A 20,969-nucleotide genomic window follows, 5' to 3' on the forward strand; every position below is an offset into this window, starting at 1 on the left:
AGTGGATTGCAAACTTGAAGTTGTAAGTCATCAATAATAATGTAGCCTCACAAATCCTCAAATAATCAACTCTTAAATATAAAACAAACAGAGGGTTGCTGGAGAAGTTGTGGGAGGGAGGATGGGCTAAATGGGTAAGGGGCATTAAGGAATCTGTTCCTGAAATCATTGTTGCACCACATGCTAACTTGGATGTAAATTAAAAAACAAATAATAAAAAAAAAAAACATTAATAAAAAAAAAGAAAAAGGAAACCTCAAATAATTGAGTAAAAAAAGTTATAGGGGTGCCTGGCTGGCTCATCCAGAATAGCATGTGACTCATGATCTCAGGGTTGTGAATGAGCCCCACGGTTAGATGTAGAGAGAAAAATAAAATTTTTAAAGAAGATTTAAACAGAAGATGATTAGTAGGTCGTTCCACAGATACACTTGTTCCATTGACACACTTCATCTCATGAGTTTTAAATAATTTTAATTTTCTGTGGAATTTAACACCGATGATTGGTTAATTCACAACACAGACCTAGTTCCCCCTAGTATGAATTTTTATATTGACAGAATTGTCTAAAGAAATGATGACCTTCACCTGGGTGGTTCAGGCAGTTAAGCGTCCAACTTCAGCTCAGGTCATGATCTCACAATTGGTGGGATCAAGCCCCATGTCAGACTCTGTGCTGACAGCTCAGAGCCTGGAGCCTACTTCAGATTCTGTATCTCCCTCTCTCTCTCTCTCTCTCTCTCTGCCCCTCCCCCACTCACACTGTGTTTCTCTTTCAAAAATAATCATTCAAAAAAAAAAATTACCTTCATTACAAATGTGTAATGTTTCTGTCCAGTATGAAGTCTTTGGTGTTTCCTGAAGTACAGAACTTGACACATATGTATGGTTCCCATGTTATGTGAATTTCTTCAAGACCACAAAGCACAAAGTTGTACATTTTTTTAATCAGTGTTTTAAAATCACTGTTTACTGTCTTTTTAATCACTCGAAGTCTGTATCTCTTAATCCCATTAACCTTGTTTATCCCCCTCCCCAATTTCTACATTTTTAATAAACCTGATCACACTCATTACATCTGTAAGGCTTCCCTCTAATAGTAATTATGTTCCATAAGGTATAATAAGCTTTGGATAAGCCTTGCCATACATCCATTTTGTGTGCTTTTTTTCAGAGATTTGTTTCAGATATCAGGTGAGGTGTGAACCCTGGTTATCAGCTTTCCCTCATACATTAGTTCCACATGGTTCCTCTCCCTGATGGAATCTCTGATGTTGAGTAAGGCTTGAACACTTGCTCATTTTATTTGTAAGGTTTCTTTCTATTATGAGTTCTTTGATGATCTGCAAAGCTTGAGCTTTGAATAAAAGCACTGCCACACATATTAGGTTTATACTTTATTTTCACAGTGTATTTTCTGATGCCTAGTAAGTTTTGCAAATCGAGTAAAAGCTTTGCCACACTCATTACATTTATAAGGTTTCTCTCCAATATGGATTTTCTTATGCTGAATAAGATGTGAATGCTCCCTAAAGGCTTTGCCACTCAATACATTTGTATGGTTTCTCTCCAGTATAACTTCTCTCATGACTCTAAAGGTCTGAACATTTGGTGAAAACCTTAGCATATTTATTATGTTTACAAGGTTTTTCTCCTGTATGAATTCGCTGATGTTCCACAAGGCTTGAATTTCGGGTAAAAGCCTTGTCACACACATTACATTTGTGTGGCTTCTCTCCAGTGTGCATTTTCCGATGCCTACTAAGCTTTGCAAATTGGGTAAAAGCTTTGCCACACTCATTACATTTGTAAGGTTTCTCTCCAGTATGGATTTTTTTATGTTGAGTAAGATTTGAGCGCTCAGCAAAGGCTTTGCCACACTCACTACATTTGTAAGGTTTCTCTCCAGTATGAGTTCTCTCATGACTCAAGAGGTGTGAACGTCTGATAAAAGCTTTATCACATTCACTACATTTATACGGTTTTTCTCCTGTATGAATCCTCTGATGTTCTATAAGGCTAGAACTTTGGATAAAAGCCTTGCCACATACATCACATTTGTGTGGTTTCTCTCCACGATGTGTATTCTGATGTCTAATGAGATGTGAGCACTGTTTAAAAGCTTTGCCACACTCATTACATTTGTAAGGTTTCTCTCCAGTATGGATTTTCTTGTGTTGAGTAAGATTTGAACGCTCAGAAAAGGCTTTGCTGCATTCATTACATTTGTAAGGTTTCTCACCAGTATGCACTCTCTCATGACTCCAAAGTTGTGAACGATGGATAAATGCCTTTCCACATTCATTACATTCGTAAGGTTTCTCTCCAGTATGCACTTTCTGATGATTTGCAAGGTTTGAATTTTGACTACAGACCTTGCCACATATGTTACATTTATATGGTTTCTCTCCTGTATGGACTCTCTGATGTCTGGTGAGACTCGAAACCCTGTTAAAGGATTTGACACATTCATTACATCTGTAAGGTTTCTCTCCAGTATGGATTTTCATATGTCGAATAAGATGTGAGCACTCAGAAAAGGCTTTGCCACAGTCATTACATTTATAAGGTCTCTGTCCAGAATGAATGATCTCATGACTCATGAGGTTTGAGCTTTTGCTAAAAGTCTTCCCACATTCATTACATTTGTAAGATTTTCCTCTAGTGTATGCTCTCCTGGCTTGTGCAGGTAACAAAGGATATTTAGAAATCTTCCTAGATTTATTCCAAATGTTTCTGGTACTGGGAGGAATTCTTTCAAGTGGTGAGACTGAGGAACCATTGCTGACAGACTTCTCAGTTGGATTACATTCATACATTTTCTCCTCACTATGAAATGTCTGCAGTTTGGGCAGATGTGCCTGAGAAATTAATCCAATTCTATTTTCCAAGCAGTTTATGTACTGGTTTCCAGCATCACTTCTGTTATTGTCCATTTTTAATAAATTCCTTATAAATGGCTCATCATGCATGAAATGCTGGTACGTATTGTTTCTCACAGAAACACCCTGCTTTTCAGGAAGAGTAACTGAGGACTGATTAAGTTGCTGATCTTTTCTCCAAGTGAGATTTTTGTCATGGGTCAAAGGCACTTCTTTGTAATTTCTTGCATCACATTGCCACTGACTTTCAAACTCATGCATATCTTCCCAGACTTCCTGGAGATCAAAATCCTTGATGCCATGACTTTCATTTCTCTCCAATAACACTAAGTGATAAAATTCGCCTTTATTAATGTCCTCTGTTGGTGATAATTCCTTGATTGCAAATCCAGCAGAAGTACTTCCTATCAGAGTTGGAAAGTAAGTATTTTATAGTAAATTACATGATTACACACCAAAATACTTTACACTGAACACAGGAAGTTTCTCAAACATGGTCTTCAAACACTATTGCTAAATACAATGTTTTTAAGTTTCTTTTTATAAATGTGGGGATAGTGCTTATACTTACACATCTATAGGAATATGACTGTGTTATTAAGTTAAAAGCCTGACCTTACAAACAGCACCTGATGTAGCAATAGACATAATACTGACTCATCCTGTAAGAACTTATACTATGGATATGAAGGACAAGTGGAAAACATTCAACGGGGAGACAGTATAGTGTTGTAGGAAGATTGTAGGCTTACATTTATTTCAGTATTTGCTCTAAAAATTATCAAACTAAGTATCCCATGTCCATTTTTAGGTATATACTCCAAGGAATTAAATAATATATACATGTTCCAGGAGACACAAGAATTTTTTTTTGAAGTTTATTTAAAGACTGAGCTTGTGAATGGGGGACGGACAGGGAGAGAAAGAGAATCCCAAGAAGTCCTCACACTGTAAGTGCAATGTACAATGCGGGGCTCAAACTCAGGAACTATGAGATCGTGATCTCAGCCAAAATCCAGAGTTAGACGCTTAACAGTCTGAGCCACCCAAGTTCACCAAAATAATGTATCATTATATACAAAAGCTATGGCAAATCAAGTTAATGATATGTCTGTGACTAAAGCAGTAACTTAAAAAAAAAAAAAGTATGCTTTCAAAATATAAAAAATACTCAGGTTAAAGAATGCCACAGGGGCGTCTGGGAGGCTCAGTCTGTTGAGTGCCCGACTTTGACTATGGTCATGATCGTACCATTTATAGGTTCAAACCCTGCTTCAGGCTCTGTGCTGACAGCTTGGAGCCTGGATCCTGCTTCAGACACTGTGTGTGTGTGTGTGTCTCTCTCTCTCTCTCTCACCTGTACCCTGTTCATGCTCGCTCTCTCTCAAAAATAAACATTAATAAAAAAGAGATAGGGGCGCCTGGGTGGCGCAGTCGGTTAAGCGTCCGACTTCAGCCAGGTCACGATCTCGCAGTCCGGGAGTTCGAGCCCCGCGTCGGGCTCTGGGCTGATGGCTCAGAGCCTGGAGCCTGTTTCCGATTCTGTGTCTCCCTCTCTCTCTGCCCCTCCCCCGTTCATGCTCTGTCTCTCTCTGTCCCCAAAATAAATAAACGTAAAAAAAAAAAAAAAAAAAAAAACTTAAAATAATAAAAAAGAGATAAATTTAATTGAGGTAAATATGTATTGTAACAATGAGATATCACTACACGTGAGAATGGTGAAAATCCAGAATGCTAACACCAAATACTAGTGTGAATGTGGAACAGTAAGAACTCTCATTCATTGCTGATGGGAATGCAAAATGGTATGCCACTTTGGAAGACAGTTTGCCCTTTCTTAGAAAACTAAGTGTACTCTTAAATATGATCTAGCAATCACACTCCTTGGTATTTACACAAATGAGTTGAAAATTTATGTCCCCAAAAAAACCTACACACGAAATAGAGGAATCCTAAAATGTGTATGGAACCACAGAAGACTGTGAAAGCCCAGAGCATCTTGAGAAAAAAAACAAACCTGGAGGCATCACATGCCCTGATTTCAAACTCCTTAATTACAAAGCTGCGGTAATTAAATCAGCAGGGTATTAGGGGCGCCTAGGTGGCTCAGTTGGTTAAGCATCCAACTTTGGCTCAGATCATGATCTCATAGTCTGAGTTCAAGCCCCACGTTGGGCTCTGTGCTGACAGCTTGGAGCCTGAAGCTTGCTGCAGATTCTGTGTCTCCCTCTCTCTGACCCTCCCCCATTAATGCTCTGTCTCTCTCTGTCTCAAAAATAAATAAACATTAAAAAATTTTTTTTAAATCAGCAGGGTATTAGCATAAAAATCGACACCCAGATCACCAGAAAAGAGCTCAGAAATAAACCCACACACAGTCAATTAATTTACAACAAAGGAGACATGACTATACAATGCAGAAAGAACAATCTCTTTAGTAGATGGTTTGGGAAACTGGACAGCCACAGGCAAAAGACTGAAACTCGACCACTGTCTAATGCCATACACAAAAAGTAACTCACAATGGATTAAAGACTTAAATCTAAGACCTGAAACCAAAAAATTCCTATAAGATAGGGGGTAATGAGTTCCTTGATAGAGGTCTAGGGAATGATGTGGTTTTTTTTCTTGTTGTTGTTTTTGACTGTTGACAGCAAAAGAAAAAACAACAAATGCAGAAGTAAGTGGGACTACATCAAACTAAAAAATGTCTGCACAGCAAAGGAAACTATTTTCAACAAAATGAAAAGGCATCCTTAATAAATAGGAGAAAATATTAGCAAATTAAGTATCTGATAAGGGCCTAATAATCCAAAACATAGACAAAAATCGCTCAAATAATCCAACTAGAGAAATGGGCAGAAGATCTGAATAGATATTTTCGAAGACCTAGAGATGGCCTAAAGGACCATGAAAAGAGACTTAACGTCCATTCATCATCAGCGAAATGCAAACCAAAACCACAATATCACCTGACACCTATTGGAATGGCAGTTCTCAAAAAGACCAGAAATAACAAGTATTGCTGATGGGGTGGAGAATTTGTGCACTGTTAGTGGAGCCAAAATTGGTGTAGCTAAGAGAACTACTGTGTGATCCACCAATTTTACCTAAGTATGTATCTGAAGAAAACAAAACTACTAACTCGAAAAGATAGAAGCGTTCGGATGTTCACTGCAGCATCATTTACAGTAGCTGAGATACAGACACAATCTAAGTGTCCACTGATGGGTGAATGGGTAAAGTTGTTATATATAACACAATATGATCCAGCCATAAAAAAGAACAGAATCTTGCCATTTGTGACAACATGGATGGACCCTTGAGGACATTATTAAGAGAAATGAGTCAAAGACCAATACATTATGATTTCTCTTATGTGTGGAATCTTAAAAAAACAAAACAACCCCTCTTAGATACAGAGAACATACCGGTGGTTATTAGAGGCAGGTATTGAGGGGACGGTGGCAGAAAAGGGTGAAGATGATTAAAATGTTTAAAAAAAAAAATGAGGGATGCCTGGCTGGCTCAGTGAGTAGAGCATGCAACCCTTGATCCTGGGGTTGTGAGTTCAAACTCCATGATGGGTGCAGAGTTTACTTAAAAACAAAACAAAAATTGCTGCTGCCGCTTGAGTTCCTAAAACAATAAAAAGAAAACAAAACAAAACCAAGCCCCCCAAAATATCAATATGGTACTTTCTGTATACCAGGAATACAATACAATACACATCTATGGAAGGATACAAGTTCTTCCCACAGAAAAGCTCGCTAGAGATATCAGTAAGCTGTGCTGTACTTACACTATATCTAATTTTGGATTTTCACTTTTTGGAATTATCCAAATCATGACTTCTTCCTAATTAATGCACAAGCATTCAACCTCAAGAAGCCAGGATGGCCCAGGAAAGAAAGAGATAAACTTTAGGTCTACTTTATTAGACAGATACTACGTTTTGTTTGTCTCCTAAGAAGTTCTCCCAGGGATACAAAATGGAAACGGAAAGTGAATAGGTCCTGGGGTCTGCACTACAGAGGCCTCAGCTCAGTCCTCCTCAAACCAAGGCACCAGTATGGTCAGAGGGGCCAGGTGCTATCAGTTGTAGGTCCTATCAGTGGGAGTTTAAACTTCTACACATGTGACTTACTCATTTGAATACCAGAATGAGAAGTGTGTGTGGGTGGGGAAAGATTTCCTCTGACAGCTCCTACGAATAAACTTGTATTTTCCCACAAATTGTTCCCAAACAATATTTACTGGAGCAGCTTACTCTCTGCTCATCTGAACTCGGACTTGTGCTCACATCCCCATACATTCCCTGAATGTTCCCCTATATTCACTTCACTTTCCACAGTCCAGGGCTCTTTTCCCTGGAAACAGGTGATGGGGATGATATTCAGCTCAGGAAGAGATTTCCAGTTAAAAGAAAAACGGAACATGATCTGCTTTACTCTTCCAGAACACATGCCCAGCACTTTGTTCAGCAAAGAAAAGAAGAAAGGACATTCATTATATGTGGGTGAAAATTAATCAACTGACTGCCTGAATGCTTAAGGAGTATTTTAAGTATGCAGAGATCTGGTTCTTTTCTAAGAACTACTGAATAAAAAGCACAAGGGCACAAGGGTAAGACCACAGAATCAGAGATTTAAATAAATTCACCATAATGTTTCCTTTTCCCCCCAATTTTAAATAATGTTATTCCCTCTGAGCCTTGTCTTTATAGAGGTCAGAGAAATTGGACTTTGCTAAGAATTCAAGGGTTTTAGGTCCTATTCCCCAGACTCCGAGATTTTTACTTAGATTCTAGTTAGTTAGCAGAGTGTAGCACTGGTTTCAGGAGTAGAATTTAGTGATTCTTCACTTACATAGAACACCCATCACCAGTTCCCTCCCTTTAGCTTCTCTGACTGCTAAGTTCTGAAACCACCTAAACAAGCAGGAATGCAGAACTTCTGAAGCAAAGGGAAGTTAGAGTCCATTTGCCACATTATGAAGCCTTTCCATTCTCAATCAAAACGGCTGCAATCAGTCCTTTCAAGAATAGGGATGTGAAACTCCTATGATCAAGTTGGGGCCTCTCAAGACACTGCAAAGTCACATAAAATTAACTACCGACTTCTGGAGGGAAGTTATCCTCACCCAGGGAGACCAGGTTCCTGTAGTTCTCCAACATCACGTCCCTGTACAAGGCCCTCTGAGCGGGGTCCAGGCACTCCCACTCCTCCTGAGAGAATTCTATGGCCACATCCCTGAATGTCAGCCGTCCCTGAAATGAAAACACACTTCACCAAGTGAACACGGAAACTGTTCTTATTTTGACACAAATGAGAGAAGCAAAATTATACTTGGCTGGAGTGTTCTTTTACCCATGTAAGATAATTTAAAGAGCAGATAACATAAAATTAGCCATTTTAAAGTACCATTCAGTGACATTTAGTGCATTCACCATGTTGCACAAACATCACGTCTCATCCCCAAAGGAAATCCTTTACCCACTAAGCAGGTACTTCCTAGTCCCCAGTCCCTGGCAACCACTAGTGCTTTGTCTCTATGGATTTGCCAATTTTGGATCTTTTCATGTAAAGGAAAGGTATCAAAAATGTGACCTTTGGCATCTGCCTTCTTTCACACAGAATCGTGTTTTGGGTTCATCCATGATATAGTATGCATCAGTGGTCCATTTCCTTTCTTCTGCCTGCAGAGTATTCCATTGCAGGACTAGACCATTTTCACTCAACTACTGATGGGCATTTTGTTGTTATTACCTTTGCTGATGTTACTAGGTTGCTATGAACTTTCTAGTACAAGTTAAGTGTTTGGATACCTGTTTTCAATTCTTTTCGTTTGTACCTAGCTGTGGAATTACCAGGTCACATGGTTTAATTTTTTTCAGAATCTTCCACAAGCTTTTTCACAGCAGCTATGTTTTTACAGCAACGTGTCATGATTCGAATTTCTCTATTTTTGTAGTTGTTGTTTTACAACAGTCATCCTAGTGGGTGTGAAAGGATATCTCGTTGTGGTTTTAATTTTGCATCTTACTAACTACTTTCATGGAACATCTCTTCATGTGCTGGTTTCATTTGTGTACCTTCTATGGAGAAATGTCTATTAAAATCTTTTGACCATTTTTTAAGTTGGGTTCTTTGTATTTTGGTTGTTGAGTTGTACAAGTTCTTCCTTTATTCTAGGTCTAGACCCTTCATAGATATGTGATTGGCAGATTATTTCCTCCCATTTGGTAGATTGTTTCACTTAATGTGATAATGTCCTTCAGTGCACAGACATGATTAATTCTGATGATGACCAGTTTATTTTGTCTTTTCCTCTTTTGCTTTTGGGGTCATGGATAAAAATCCAGTGCCAACCCTAAAGTCATAAAGACTCAACCCTAACTTTTCACTTAAGACTTTTATAGTTTTAGCTCTTACATTTAGTCTTTGATTACTTCTGAATTGATTTCCTTATATGGTACAAGGTAGTTTCAATTTCATTCTCACACAGATATCTAGTTGTGCCAGTACCATTTAAGAGACTATTGTTTTCCTACTGTCTGTTTTTGGCACACTTGTGAAAAAGGAATGGATTGCAGATGTATGGGTTTATTTGTGGATGCTCAGTTCTATCACTTTGATCTACATTTCTAGCCTCTGATGAAATTACAGTTTTGATTACTCCAAGTTACTGCAGTGAGATTTATGTTGGGAATTGTAGGCACTCCAATTTTGTGCTTTCTCACATTTATTTTGGTTATTTGGCATCCTTACCAATTCAATATGAGTTTTAGAATCAGGATTCCCATTTGTATAAAACACGCTGTTGTGATTTTGCTGAGGACTGCATTACTCTTTGTATCACTATGGAGAGGACTCCCACTTTACGGTCTTCCAATCCACAAACACAGGACATCTTGACATTTATTTAGGTTTTCTTTAATCGTCCTCAGTAACTTTTTGGTTTTCACTGTGTATAAATCTTCCATTCTCATGGTTAAATCTATCTCCATTTGTTTTCTTGCTCTTGTAAATGAAACTGTTTACTTTCCACTGGTTGTAACTGCATGGAAATGCAACTGAATTTTGAGTGTTGGCATTGTATTTTGTAACTTCCATCAATACATTGTCTCTAAGTTTGAGGATTCTTTATTTCTAAATATAAGATCATGTATGCTATGAATAAAGCTAGTTTGATTTCTTTCCCAATCTTGACACATTTTATTTATTTTTCCTCTGTATTTTCTCTGGTTACAACCTCCAGTAGAGTGTTGATTTGTGGTGGCAAAATGGGGCACACCTGTTTTGTTGTTGGTAAGAGGGGGAAGTTTCCAGTTGTTCACCACTGAGTGTGTTAGCCACGGAATTTTCATAATGACCTTTTTCAGACTGAGCAAGTTCCTTTCCACTCCTAATGTTTGAGTTTTTGTTGGATGCAGTGTCTGACTCTGGATTTCAGCTAAGGTCATGATGTCACAGTTTATGAGTTTGAACGCTGCATCAGGCTCTGCGGTGATACTGTGGAGCCTAGTTGAGATTCTCTCTCTCTCTCTCTCTCTCTCTCTCTCTCTCTCTCTCTGCCCCTCCCTCACTCACACTCTCTCTCAAAATAAATAAATAAAAACTTAAAAAAAAATGTGAGCCATTGTAAACACAGAGTGGAATCATTTTATACAATTCCTTTGTGTTTTATTGAAGAGTTGAATTCATGCACATTTCAAGTTACTACTAGTTAAGAATTACTTCTTTTTCTTTTTTTTATATATATGAAATTTATTGACAAATTGGTTTCCATACAACACCCAGTGCTCATCCCAAAAGGTGCCCTCCTCAATACCCATCACCCACCCTCCCCTCCCTCCCACCCCCCATCAACCCTCAGTTTGTTCTCAGTTTTTAACAGTCTCTTATGCTTTGGCTCTCTCCCACTCTAACGTCCTTTTTTTTTTTTTTTTTCCTTCCCCTCCCCCATGGGTTCCTGTTAAGTTTCTCAGGATCCACATAAGAGTGAAACCATATGGTATCTGTCTTTCTCTGTATGGCTTATTTCACTTAGCATCACACTCTCCAGTTCCATCCACGTTGCCACAAAAGGCCATATTTCATTTTTTCTCATTGCCACGTAGTATTCCATTGTGTATATAAACCACAATTTCTTTATCCATTCATCAGTTGATGGACATTTAGGCTCTTTCCATAATTTGGCTATTGTTGAGAGTGCTGCTATGAACATTGGGGTACAAGTGCCCCTATGCATCAGTACTCCTGTATCCCTTGGGTAAATTCCTAGCAGTGCTATTGCTGGGTCATAGGGTAGGTCTATTTTTAATTTTCTGAGGAACCTCCACACTGCTTTCCAGAGCGGCTGCACCAATTTGCATTCCCACCAACAGTGCAAGAGGGTTCCCGTTTCTCCACATCCTCTCCAGCATCTATAGTCTCCTGATTTGTTCATTTTGGCCACTCTGACTGGCGTGAGGTGATACCTGAGTGTGGTTTTGATTTGTATTTCCCTGATAAGGAGCGACGCTGAACATCTTTTCATGTGCCTGTTGGCCATCTGGATGTCTTCTTTAGAGAAGTGTCTATTCATGTTTTCTGCCCATTTCTTCACTGGGTTATTTGTTTTTCGTGTGTGGAGTTTGATGAGCTCTTTATAGATTTTAGATACTAGCCCTTTGTCCGATATGTCATTTGCAAATATCTTTTCCCATTCCGTTGGTTGCCTTTTAGTTTTGTTGGTTGTTTCCTTTGCTGTGCAGAAGCTTTTTATCTTCATAAGGTCCCAGTAATTCACTTTTGCTTTTAATTCCCTTGCCTTTGGGGATGTGTCGAGTAAGAGATTGCTACGGCTGAGGTCAGAGAGGTCTTTTCCTGCTTTCTCCTCTAAGGTTTTGATGGTTTCCTGTCTCACATTTAGGTCCTTTATCCATTTTGAGTTTATTTTTGTAAATGGTGTGAGAAAGTGGTCTAGTTTCAACCTTCTGCATGTTGCTGTCCAGTTCTCCCAGCACCATTTGTTAAAGAGGCTGTCTTTTTTCCATTGGATGTTCTTTCCTGCTTTGTCAAAGATGAGTTGGCCATACGTTTGTGGGTCTAGTTCTGGGGTTTCTATTCTATTCCATTGGTCTGTGTGTCTGTTTCTGTGCCAATACCATGCTGTCTTGATGATGACAGCTTTGTAGTAGAGGCTAAAGTCTGGGATTGTGATGCCTCCTGCTTTGGTCTTCTTCTTCAAAATTCCTTTGGCTATTCGGGGCCTTTTGTGGTTCCATATGAATTTTAGGATTGCTTGTTCTAGTTTCGAGAAGAATGCTGGTGCAATTTTGATTGGGATTGCATTGAATGTGTAGATAGCTTTGGGTAGTATTGACATTTTGACAATATTTATTTTTCCAATCCATGAGCAGGGAATGTCTTTCCATTTCTTTAAATCTTCTTCAATTACCTTCATAAGCTTTCTATAGTTTTCAGCATACAGATCCTTTACATCTTTGGTTAGATTTATTCCTAGGTATTTTATGCTTCTTGGTGCAATTGTGAATGGGATCAGTTTCTTTATTTGTCTTTCTGTTGCTTCATTGTTAGTGTATAAGAATGCAACTGATTTCTGTACATTGATTTTGTATCCTGCAACTTTGCTGAATTCATGTATCAGTTCTAGCAGACTTTTGGTGGAGTCTATCGGATTTTCCATGTATAATATCATGTCATCTGCAAAAAGCGAAAGCTTGACTTCATCTTTGCCAATTTTGATGCCTTTGATTTCCTTTTGTTGTCTGATTGCTGACGCTAGAACTTCCAGCACTATGTTAAACAACAGCGGTGACAGTGGGCATCCCTGTCGTGTTCCTGATCTCAGGGAAAAAGCTCTCAGTTTTTCCCCGTTGAGGATGATGTTAGCTGTGGGCTTTTCATAAATGGCTTTTATGATGTTTAAGTATGTTCCTTCTATCCCGACTTTCTCAAGGGTTTTTATTAAGAAAGGGTGCTGGATTTTGTCAAAGGCCTTTTCTGCATCGATTGACACGATCATATGGTTCTTCTCTTTTTTTTTGTTAATGTGATGTATCATGTTGATTGATTTGCGAATGTTGAACCAGCCCTGCATCCCAAGAATGAATCCTACTTGATCATGGTGAATAATTCTTTTTATATGCTGTTGAATTCGATTTGCTAGTATCTTATTGAGAATTTTTGCATCCATATTCATCAGGGATATTGGCCTGTAGTTCTCTTTTTTTACTGGGTCTCTGTCTGGTTTAGGAATCAAAGTAATACTGGCTTCATAGAAGGAGTCTGGAAGTTTTCCTTCCCTTTCTATTTCTTGGAATAGCTTGAGAAGGATAGGGATTATCTCTGCTTTAAACGTCTGGTAGAACTCCCCTGGGAAGCCATCTGGTCCTGGACTCTTATTTGTTGGGAGATTTTTGATAACCGATTCAATTTCTTCGCTGGTTATGGGTCTGTTCAAGCTTTCTCTTTCCTCCTGATTGAGTTTTGGAAGAGTGTGGGTGTTCAGGAATGTGTCCATTTCTTCCAGGTTGTCCAATTTGTTGGCATATAATTTTTCATAGTATTCCCTGATAATTGTTTGTATCTCTGAGGGATTGGTTGTAATAATTCCATTTTCATTCATGATTTTATCTATTTGGGTCATCTCCCTTTTCTTTTTGAGAAGCCTGGCTAGAGGTTTGTCAATTTTGTTTATTTTTTCAAAAAATCAACTCTTGGTCTCGTTGATCTGCTCTACAGTTTTTTTAGATTCTATATTGTTTATTTCTGCTCTGATCTTTATTATTTCTCTTCTTCTGCTGGGTTTAGGCTGCCTTTGCTGTTCTGCTTCTATTTCCTTTAGGTGTGCTGTTAGATTTTGTATTTGGGATTTTTCTTGTTTCTTGAGATAGGCCTGGATTGCAATGTATTTTCCTCTCAGGACTGCCTTCGCTGCGTCCCAAAGCGTTTGGATTTTGTATTTTCATTTTCGTTTGTTTCCATATATTTTTTGATTTCTTCTCTAATTGCCTGGTTGACCCACTCATTCGTTAGTAGGGTGTTCTTTAACCTCCATGCTTTTGGAGGTTTTCCAGACTTTTTCCTGTGGTTGATTTCAAGCTTCATAGCATTGTGGTCTGAAAGTATGCATGGTATAATTTCAATTCTTGTAAACTTATGAAGGGCTGTTTTGTGACCCAGTATATGATCTATCTTGGAGAATGTTCCATGTGCACTCGAGAAGAAAGTATATTCTGTTGCTTTGGGATGCAGAGTTCTAAATATATCTGTCAAGTCCATCTGAACCAATGTCTCATTCAGGGCCCTTGTTTCTTTATTGACCGTGTGTCTAGATGATCTATCCATTTCTGTAAGTGGGGTGTTAAAGTCCCCTGCAATTACCACATTCTTATCAATAAGGTTGCTTCTGTTTATGAGTAATTGTTTTATATATTTGGGGGCTCCTGTATTCGGCACATAGACATTTATAATTGTTAGCTCTTCCTGATGGATAGACTCTGTAACTATTATATGATGTCTTTCTTCATCTCTTGTTACAGCCTTTAATTTAAAGTCTAGTTTGTCTGATATAAGTATGGCTACTCCAGCTTTCTTTTGGCTTCCAGTAGCATGATAAATAGTTCTCCATCCCCTCACTCTCAATCTAAAGGTGTCCTCAGGTCTAAAATGAGTCTCTTGTAGACAGCAAATAGATGGGTCTTGTTTTTTTATCCATTCTGATACCCTATGTCTTTTGGTTGGCGCATTTAATCCATTTACATTCAGTGTTATTATAGAAAGATACGGGTTTAGAGTCATTGTGATGTCTGTATGTTTTATGCTTGTAGTGATGTCTCTGGTACTTTGTCTCACAGGGTCCCCCTTAGGATCTCTTGTAGGGCTGGTTTAGTGGTGACAAATTCCTTCAGTTTTTGTTTGTTTGGGAAGACCTTTATCTCTCCTTCTATTCTAAATGACAGACTTGCTGGATAAAGGATTAAGAATTACTTCTGACATCTGCTGCTTGTATGTCTACTATTTTCTTTCGTAATTCCTCCCTTCATTGGATGTATTTGTGTGCGCATACCATTTTGACTGCCTTTGTATTGATTTTTCTGTATATTTCCCAGTTATTTCCTGAGTGGTTATCCTGGGGATTGCAGTTTTTACATATTAGGCTACTAATATTTGAATTTCAGTTGATACTAACTTAGCTTTAATAGCATACTAACAAGCCTGTTATACAACCTTTATCTTCTTGTCAAAAACTACCTCTTCATAAAAGATAGGAACAGATGTTTCATACACTCAAGAGATTTTTATTATTGTTTTACACATTTGTCTTTTTTCTAAAATTTTTTAATGTTTTTATTTATTTTTGAGACAGAGAGAGACAGAGCATGAGCAGGGGAGGGGCGGAGAGGGAGACGCAGAATCCAAAGCAGGCTCCAGGCTCTGAGCTGTCAGCACAGAGCCCAACACGGGGGTCAAACCCACAAACTGCGAGATTATGACCTGAGCCGAAGTCGGACGCTTAACCGACTGAGCCACCCAGGCACCCCTACACATTTGTCTCTTAAGACACACAGGAAAAGCTGAGTTAGAAAACAAAAATTAATTAATACTGGCTTTTATATTCACTTATGTAGTTACCTTTACTAGTGTTCTTTATTTGTTCCTATGGCTTTGAGGTACCACTAATTTCCACCCATTTCAGCCTGAAGAACCCATTTGGCATTTGATGTAGGTTAAGTCTGTAAGTGTGAACTCCCTCAGCCTTTGTTCACTTAGGAGTCTCTTAATTTCACTATCAATTTTGAAGTATAGTTTGCCTGATAATGAATTTCTGGTAGATTTTGTTTTAATCTTTCAAACTTTTTATCATGAGAATGCTTCCTGGCCTCCACAGTTTCTAAAGAGAAACAAACACGCCGTTAAACTTATTCAGAATCCCAGTACCTAAGAAGTTTCCGTCTTGCTACGTTCCACATTCTCTTTTTGTCTTGTAAAAGTTGAATGATTATGTGACTGACAGAGATCTCCATGCATTTGACCTAGTTCAAGTTCACTGCGTTTTTTTGGACGTGTAGGTTGTATTTGATAAACATGGGAGGTTTTCAGCTCTTTCTTCAAATATTCTTTCTGCCTTTCCTTCTAGAACCCCTATTACGTTTGTATCAGTATTTGTTATAGTGTCCCAAAGGTTTCTTGGTCTCCGGCCATTCTTTTTCCTTTCTTCCCTTTTATTCAGCTTTTTTCCCCTTTCTTCTCCTCACATTTGATAATTTCAATTAATCTATGTTTAGGTTTACGGATTCTTATTCTTTTTGACCATCTGCTGATGAACCCTCTAGTGGTTTTCAATTTTTGTGTTTATACTTTCTTAACTCCAGAATTTCTATTCCATCCCTGTACTATTATTTCTTTGTCTTTAATGACATTTTCTATCTGTTGAAACATTGTTCTCCTACTTCTCAGTTCTCTTCCATGTTTTCCTTTAGCTGAGGATGTTCAAGACAGTTGATTTAAAATCTTTACTTAATAAGCGGAATGTCTCTGCCTCCTCAGAAAGACCATCATTAACCTGCTATTCTTCCTTAACAGATGTACAATCTTAAGATATCCTTAGATGTCTGTAGTGAGGTCAGCCTACTCAGAAAGAGCCATCATGGCATTCTTTAAAACATTCCTTAAAGGACCCAAGTATCTTCATTTAGAGAATGCTCCAATGAGGATCTAAAATAGCAGTTATCTCCATGTTTACTAAGATGAAAACAACTTCCATTTATATGGTATGTAAATATTTCAATTTGCCGAATAAAATATGATTAAACATTTACTGAAGAATATATTCTAATATCACATTACAATATCTAAATGATTTTTTAGAAGATTTGCACTAAACAACAGGTTCCTGATGAAGACAATCAGTGATGCTGGAAGATATGACACGGAAGGCGACATTTTACTTCTTAGTTTCTAAATTGCATCACTGCGTGGAACTGAACCAGAAAAATATATACTAGAGTGGGTTAGTGCAAAAATAATAATAAAATTTAACAGTAATTTGCAAAATGACAATTGAGCACCAGCCTCTCCAATGATACAAAGTTCTGCTCCTATGTCTGGCTAAATTATAAACAGTTTTATCTAAAAGATGTGCAGCGTGTAAGAGTTCCTAAAAGAACACCATGGTCTTTATGTGATGGATGTGCTATAAATAATTTAAAGAACACTTCCTGAGGTTAGCTAGGGAAATACTGTAATGGGATCAGGAGTAACTTACTACATCCCCTGCAGGAAATTACATTCCATCTGACGTCAATATACTAATGTACTTTGATGACAAACTCCACCTCCTGACCCAGACCCTGTGCTTCTTACACACACAATGATTACTGATTGTTTTCTACACATTCACGTCTGTAAGATCTTGTTTCCATCACGTTTACCATGTGTGTAATATCTTGTGAGCTCAATAAATACAGAGATCCCCTGTTTGGGGATCTTGTCTCCTCCTGGACATTAGCCTCTCTCGTGTTCCATTCTGCGTCTGTCTCTGGTTGGACAAGACAGAACTCCAGACTCATACACTGTGACACTGTTAGAGCAGCAGGTTGATTCTACAGTTGAAAACTAATTATGTGGGGCGCCTGGGTGGCTCAGTCGGTTAAGTGGCCGACGTCGGCCCAGGTCATGATCTCGCGGTCCGTTGAGTTCGAGCCCCGCATCGGGCTCTGTGCTGACAGCTCAGAGCCTGGAGCCTGTTTCAGATTCTGTGTCTCCCTCTCTCTGACCCTCCCCTGTTCATGCTTTGTCTCTCTCTGTCTCAAAAATAAATGAACGCTAAAAAAAAAAAAAAAAAAAAAAAAGAAAACTAATTATGTTAATAAAACACCCTCTATATTTCTTATTTCTACTTTGAACTTCCCATTCTATTCCAAAGTATTAATATTGCACAGTCAGAAGCACAATGACCCATCTTTACCGTCAAAAGGCGTTTGTAATGGAAAGACATTCCCTGCTCATGGATTGGAAAAATAAATATTGTCAAAATGTCAATACTACCCAAAGCTATCTACACATTCAATGCAATCCCAATCAAAATTGCACCAGCATTCTTCTCGAAACTAGAACAAGCAATCCTAAAATTCATATGGAACCACAAAAGGCCCCGAATAGCCAAAGGAATTTTGAAGAAGAAGACCAAAGCAGGAGGCATCACAATCCCAGACTTTAGCCTCTACTACAAAGCTGTCATCATCAAGACAGCATGGTATTGGCACAGAAACAGACACACAGACCAATGGAATAGAATAGAAACCCCAGAACTAGACCCACAAACGTATGGCCAACTCATCTTTGACAAAGCAGGAAAGAACATCCAATGGAAAAAAGACAGCCTCTTTAACAAATGGTGCTGGGAGAACTGGACAGCAACATGCAGAAGGTTGAAACTAGACCACTTTCTCACACCATTTACAAAAATAAACTCAAAATGGATAAAGGACCTAAATGTGAGACAGGAAACCATCAAAACCTTAGAGGAGAAAGCAGGAAAAGACCTCTCTGACCTCAGCCGTAGCAATCTCTTACTCGACACATCCCCAAAGGCAAGGGAATTAAAAGCAAAAGTGAATTACTGGGACCTTATGAAGATAAAAAGCTTCTGCACAGCAAAGGAAACAACCAACAAAACTAAAAGGCAACCAACGGAATGGGAAAAGATATTTGCAAATGACATATCGGACAAAGGGCTAGTATCTAAAATCTATAAAGAGCTCATCAAACTCCACACACGAAAAACAAATAACCCAGTGAAGAAATGGGCAGAAAACATGAATAGACACTTCTCTAAAGAAGACATCCAGATGGCCAACAGGCACATGAAAAGATGTTCAGCGTCGCTCCTTATCAGGGAAATACAAATCAAAACCACACTCAGGTATCACCTCACGCCAGTCAGAGTGGCCAAAATGAACAAATCAGGAGACTATAGATGCTGGAGAGGATGTGGAGAAACGGGAACCCTCTTGCACTGTTGGTGGGAATGCAAATTGGTGCAGCCGCTCTGGAAAGCAGTGTGGAGGTTCCTCAGAAAATTAAAAATAGACCTACCCTATGACCCAGCAATAGCACTGCTAGGAATTTACCCAAGGGATACAGGAGTACTGATGCATAGGGGCACTTGTACCCCAATGTTCATAGCAGCACTCTCAACAATAGCCAAATTATGGAAAGAGCCTAAATGTCCATCAACTGATGAATGGATAAAGAAATTGTGGTTTATATACACAATGGAATACTACGTGGCAATGAGAAAAAATGAAATATGGCCTTTTGTGGCAACGTGGATGGAACTGGAGAGTGTGATGCTAAGTGAAATAAGCCATACAGAGAAAGACAGATACCATATGGTTTCACTCTTATGTGGATCCTGAGAAACTTAACAGGAACCCATGGGGGAGGGGAAGGAAAAAAAAAAAAAAAAGGACGTTAGAGTGGGAGAGAGCCAAAGCATAAGAGACTGTTAAAAACTGAGAACAAACTGAGGGTTGATGGGGGGGGGGGGGGAGGGGGGGGGTGGGTGATGGGTATTGAGGAGGGCACCTTTTGGGATGAGCACTGGGTGTTGTATGGAAACCAATTTGTCAATAAATTTCATATATAAAAAAAAAAAAAAATGCAAAAAAAAAAAAAAGGCGTTTGTAAAAACAGATGAAACAAATTTCCGTCAAACGTATTTTCCAGGGCTTATCATGTACTTGTGTACATTAATACATTACTTACATATGTAATCTCTTTAATCCTGGTTTATATGACCTGAAAGGGCACTCAGAAGGGACCTCTTAAGAATTCTTACTGCCCAACCTCACAGACACCACAGAGCCTACTCCCCATCTCTAGTTCTTGCCTGTGAAGAAAATCCTTCACAGGATGACCACCTAAAAGGAGCATCTTCCCAAGTTCCACGTCACTGGGTCACAGTGAGATGGAATCTGCACGGAGAGGAGAGGAGACTGGGAGAAGGCCCTGGGTGTGAGTAAATAATTTAGGCAGGACATCTTGGAGACAGAGAAGATTAACAAGTCCAAAGCATGACACATTAGGAAAAGGAACAATCAACGAAAAAAAGAATTTTACCTGGAAAAGAGCCATTCCTTCTTTTTTCCCTCTTCTTCTAGTCTTCTTTCTCAGGTAAGGTTATACTGTGTGACAAAAGGTATGTTGTTTAATGTTTAGAATCAACATAACCCCTTCCTCTGCCACAATATACATAAGGAGAGAAACTTATTGTTGGAAAAAGTCCTTTCCTGCCCACTGCAACAGGAGGATGCAGGGACAATAATGTCCTATGTGGTGGCCAACAAGTGCATTTTTTACCCACTTCTTCACGAAGGTCTCCCCTACTGCTCAAATTTACACTCCACTGCAACTGCATTGTCTTGTCTGCCTGGCACTTGGCCAAACGGAATGGCCTCTTTCAAGATCTTGGCTCCTCCCTAGGCAGCCAGCATCCAAGGAATGATTGATGCAATACACAGAAGCCAGTACATTCCATCAGTATGGACCAGCCCTTAAGGGCCACCCCAGCTCCAGAGTTCCCTGGTAGCAATACTGAGAAGTTTAGATCTTTGTCCTGATGGTGATGGGAAGCCTGTAAGAGGGTTTAATGTCAAAGGTTGACACAATCAAATGTTTAAGATTTAGCCAGGATAAACAGAGAGGGTGGAGCTGACAGAGGCATGTCTCTGTCTCTGAGGCTATGTTCCTGCCTTAGTGGTTTTCAATATTTTTGGAACTGGTCACATTGTGAACTCCAATTATAACTGCACACCCTCTCCCAGAAAGCTGCCAAAAACAAACACACCCACAGGGTGAATTGGTATCATCCAATCTGTGGAGAGCCTGAACAAATCAAAAAGGCCCCCGAGTCACAGCAATGGACAGATTATCTGATCTAAAAGTCCACAAGGAAACAATGGCTTTGAATGACACACTGGACCAGATGGAATGAACAGATATATTCAGAACATTTCATCCTAAAGCAGCAGAATATACATTCTTCTCCAGTGCACATGGAACGTTCTCCAGA

At 38.9% G+C, this 20,969-nt stretch overlaps 1 protein-coding gene across 1 annotated transcript; it reads right to left on the reverse strand.

Annotated features, from left to right (window-relative positions):
• Positions 1-838: 838 nt before the first annotated feature.
• LOC116737789 (zinc finger protein 677-like) lies at positions 839-20,088 on the reverse strand. The gene is made up of 3 exons (XM_032591344.1): positions 20,018-20,088; positions 8,025-8,151; positions 839-3,286 (listed from the first exon to the last, which is right to left on the reverse strand). Exons 1-3 carry the CDS (start codon positions 20,030-20,032, stop codon positions 1,593-1,595), a joined length of 1,836 nt encoding a protein of 611 aa, XP_032447235.1. The 5' UTR covers positions 20,033-20,088; the 3' UTR covers positions 839-1,592.
• Positions 20,089-20,969: the final 881 nt, after the last annotated feature.

The sequence above is a fragment of the Lynx canadensis genome, chromosome E2 (genome assembly GCF_007474595.2).
Source record: "Lynx canadensis isolate LIC74 chromosome E2, mLynCan4.pri.v2, whole genome shotgun sequence".
NCBI classification, from domain to species: Eukaryota; Metazoa; Chordata; class Mammalia; order Carnivora; family Felidae; genus Lynx; species Lynx canadensis.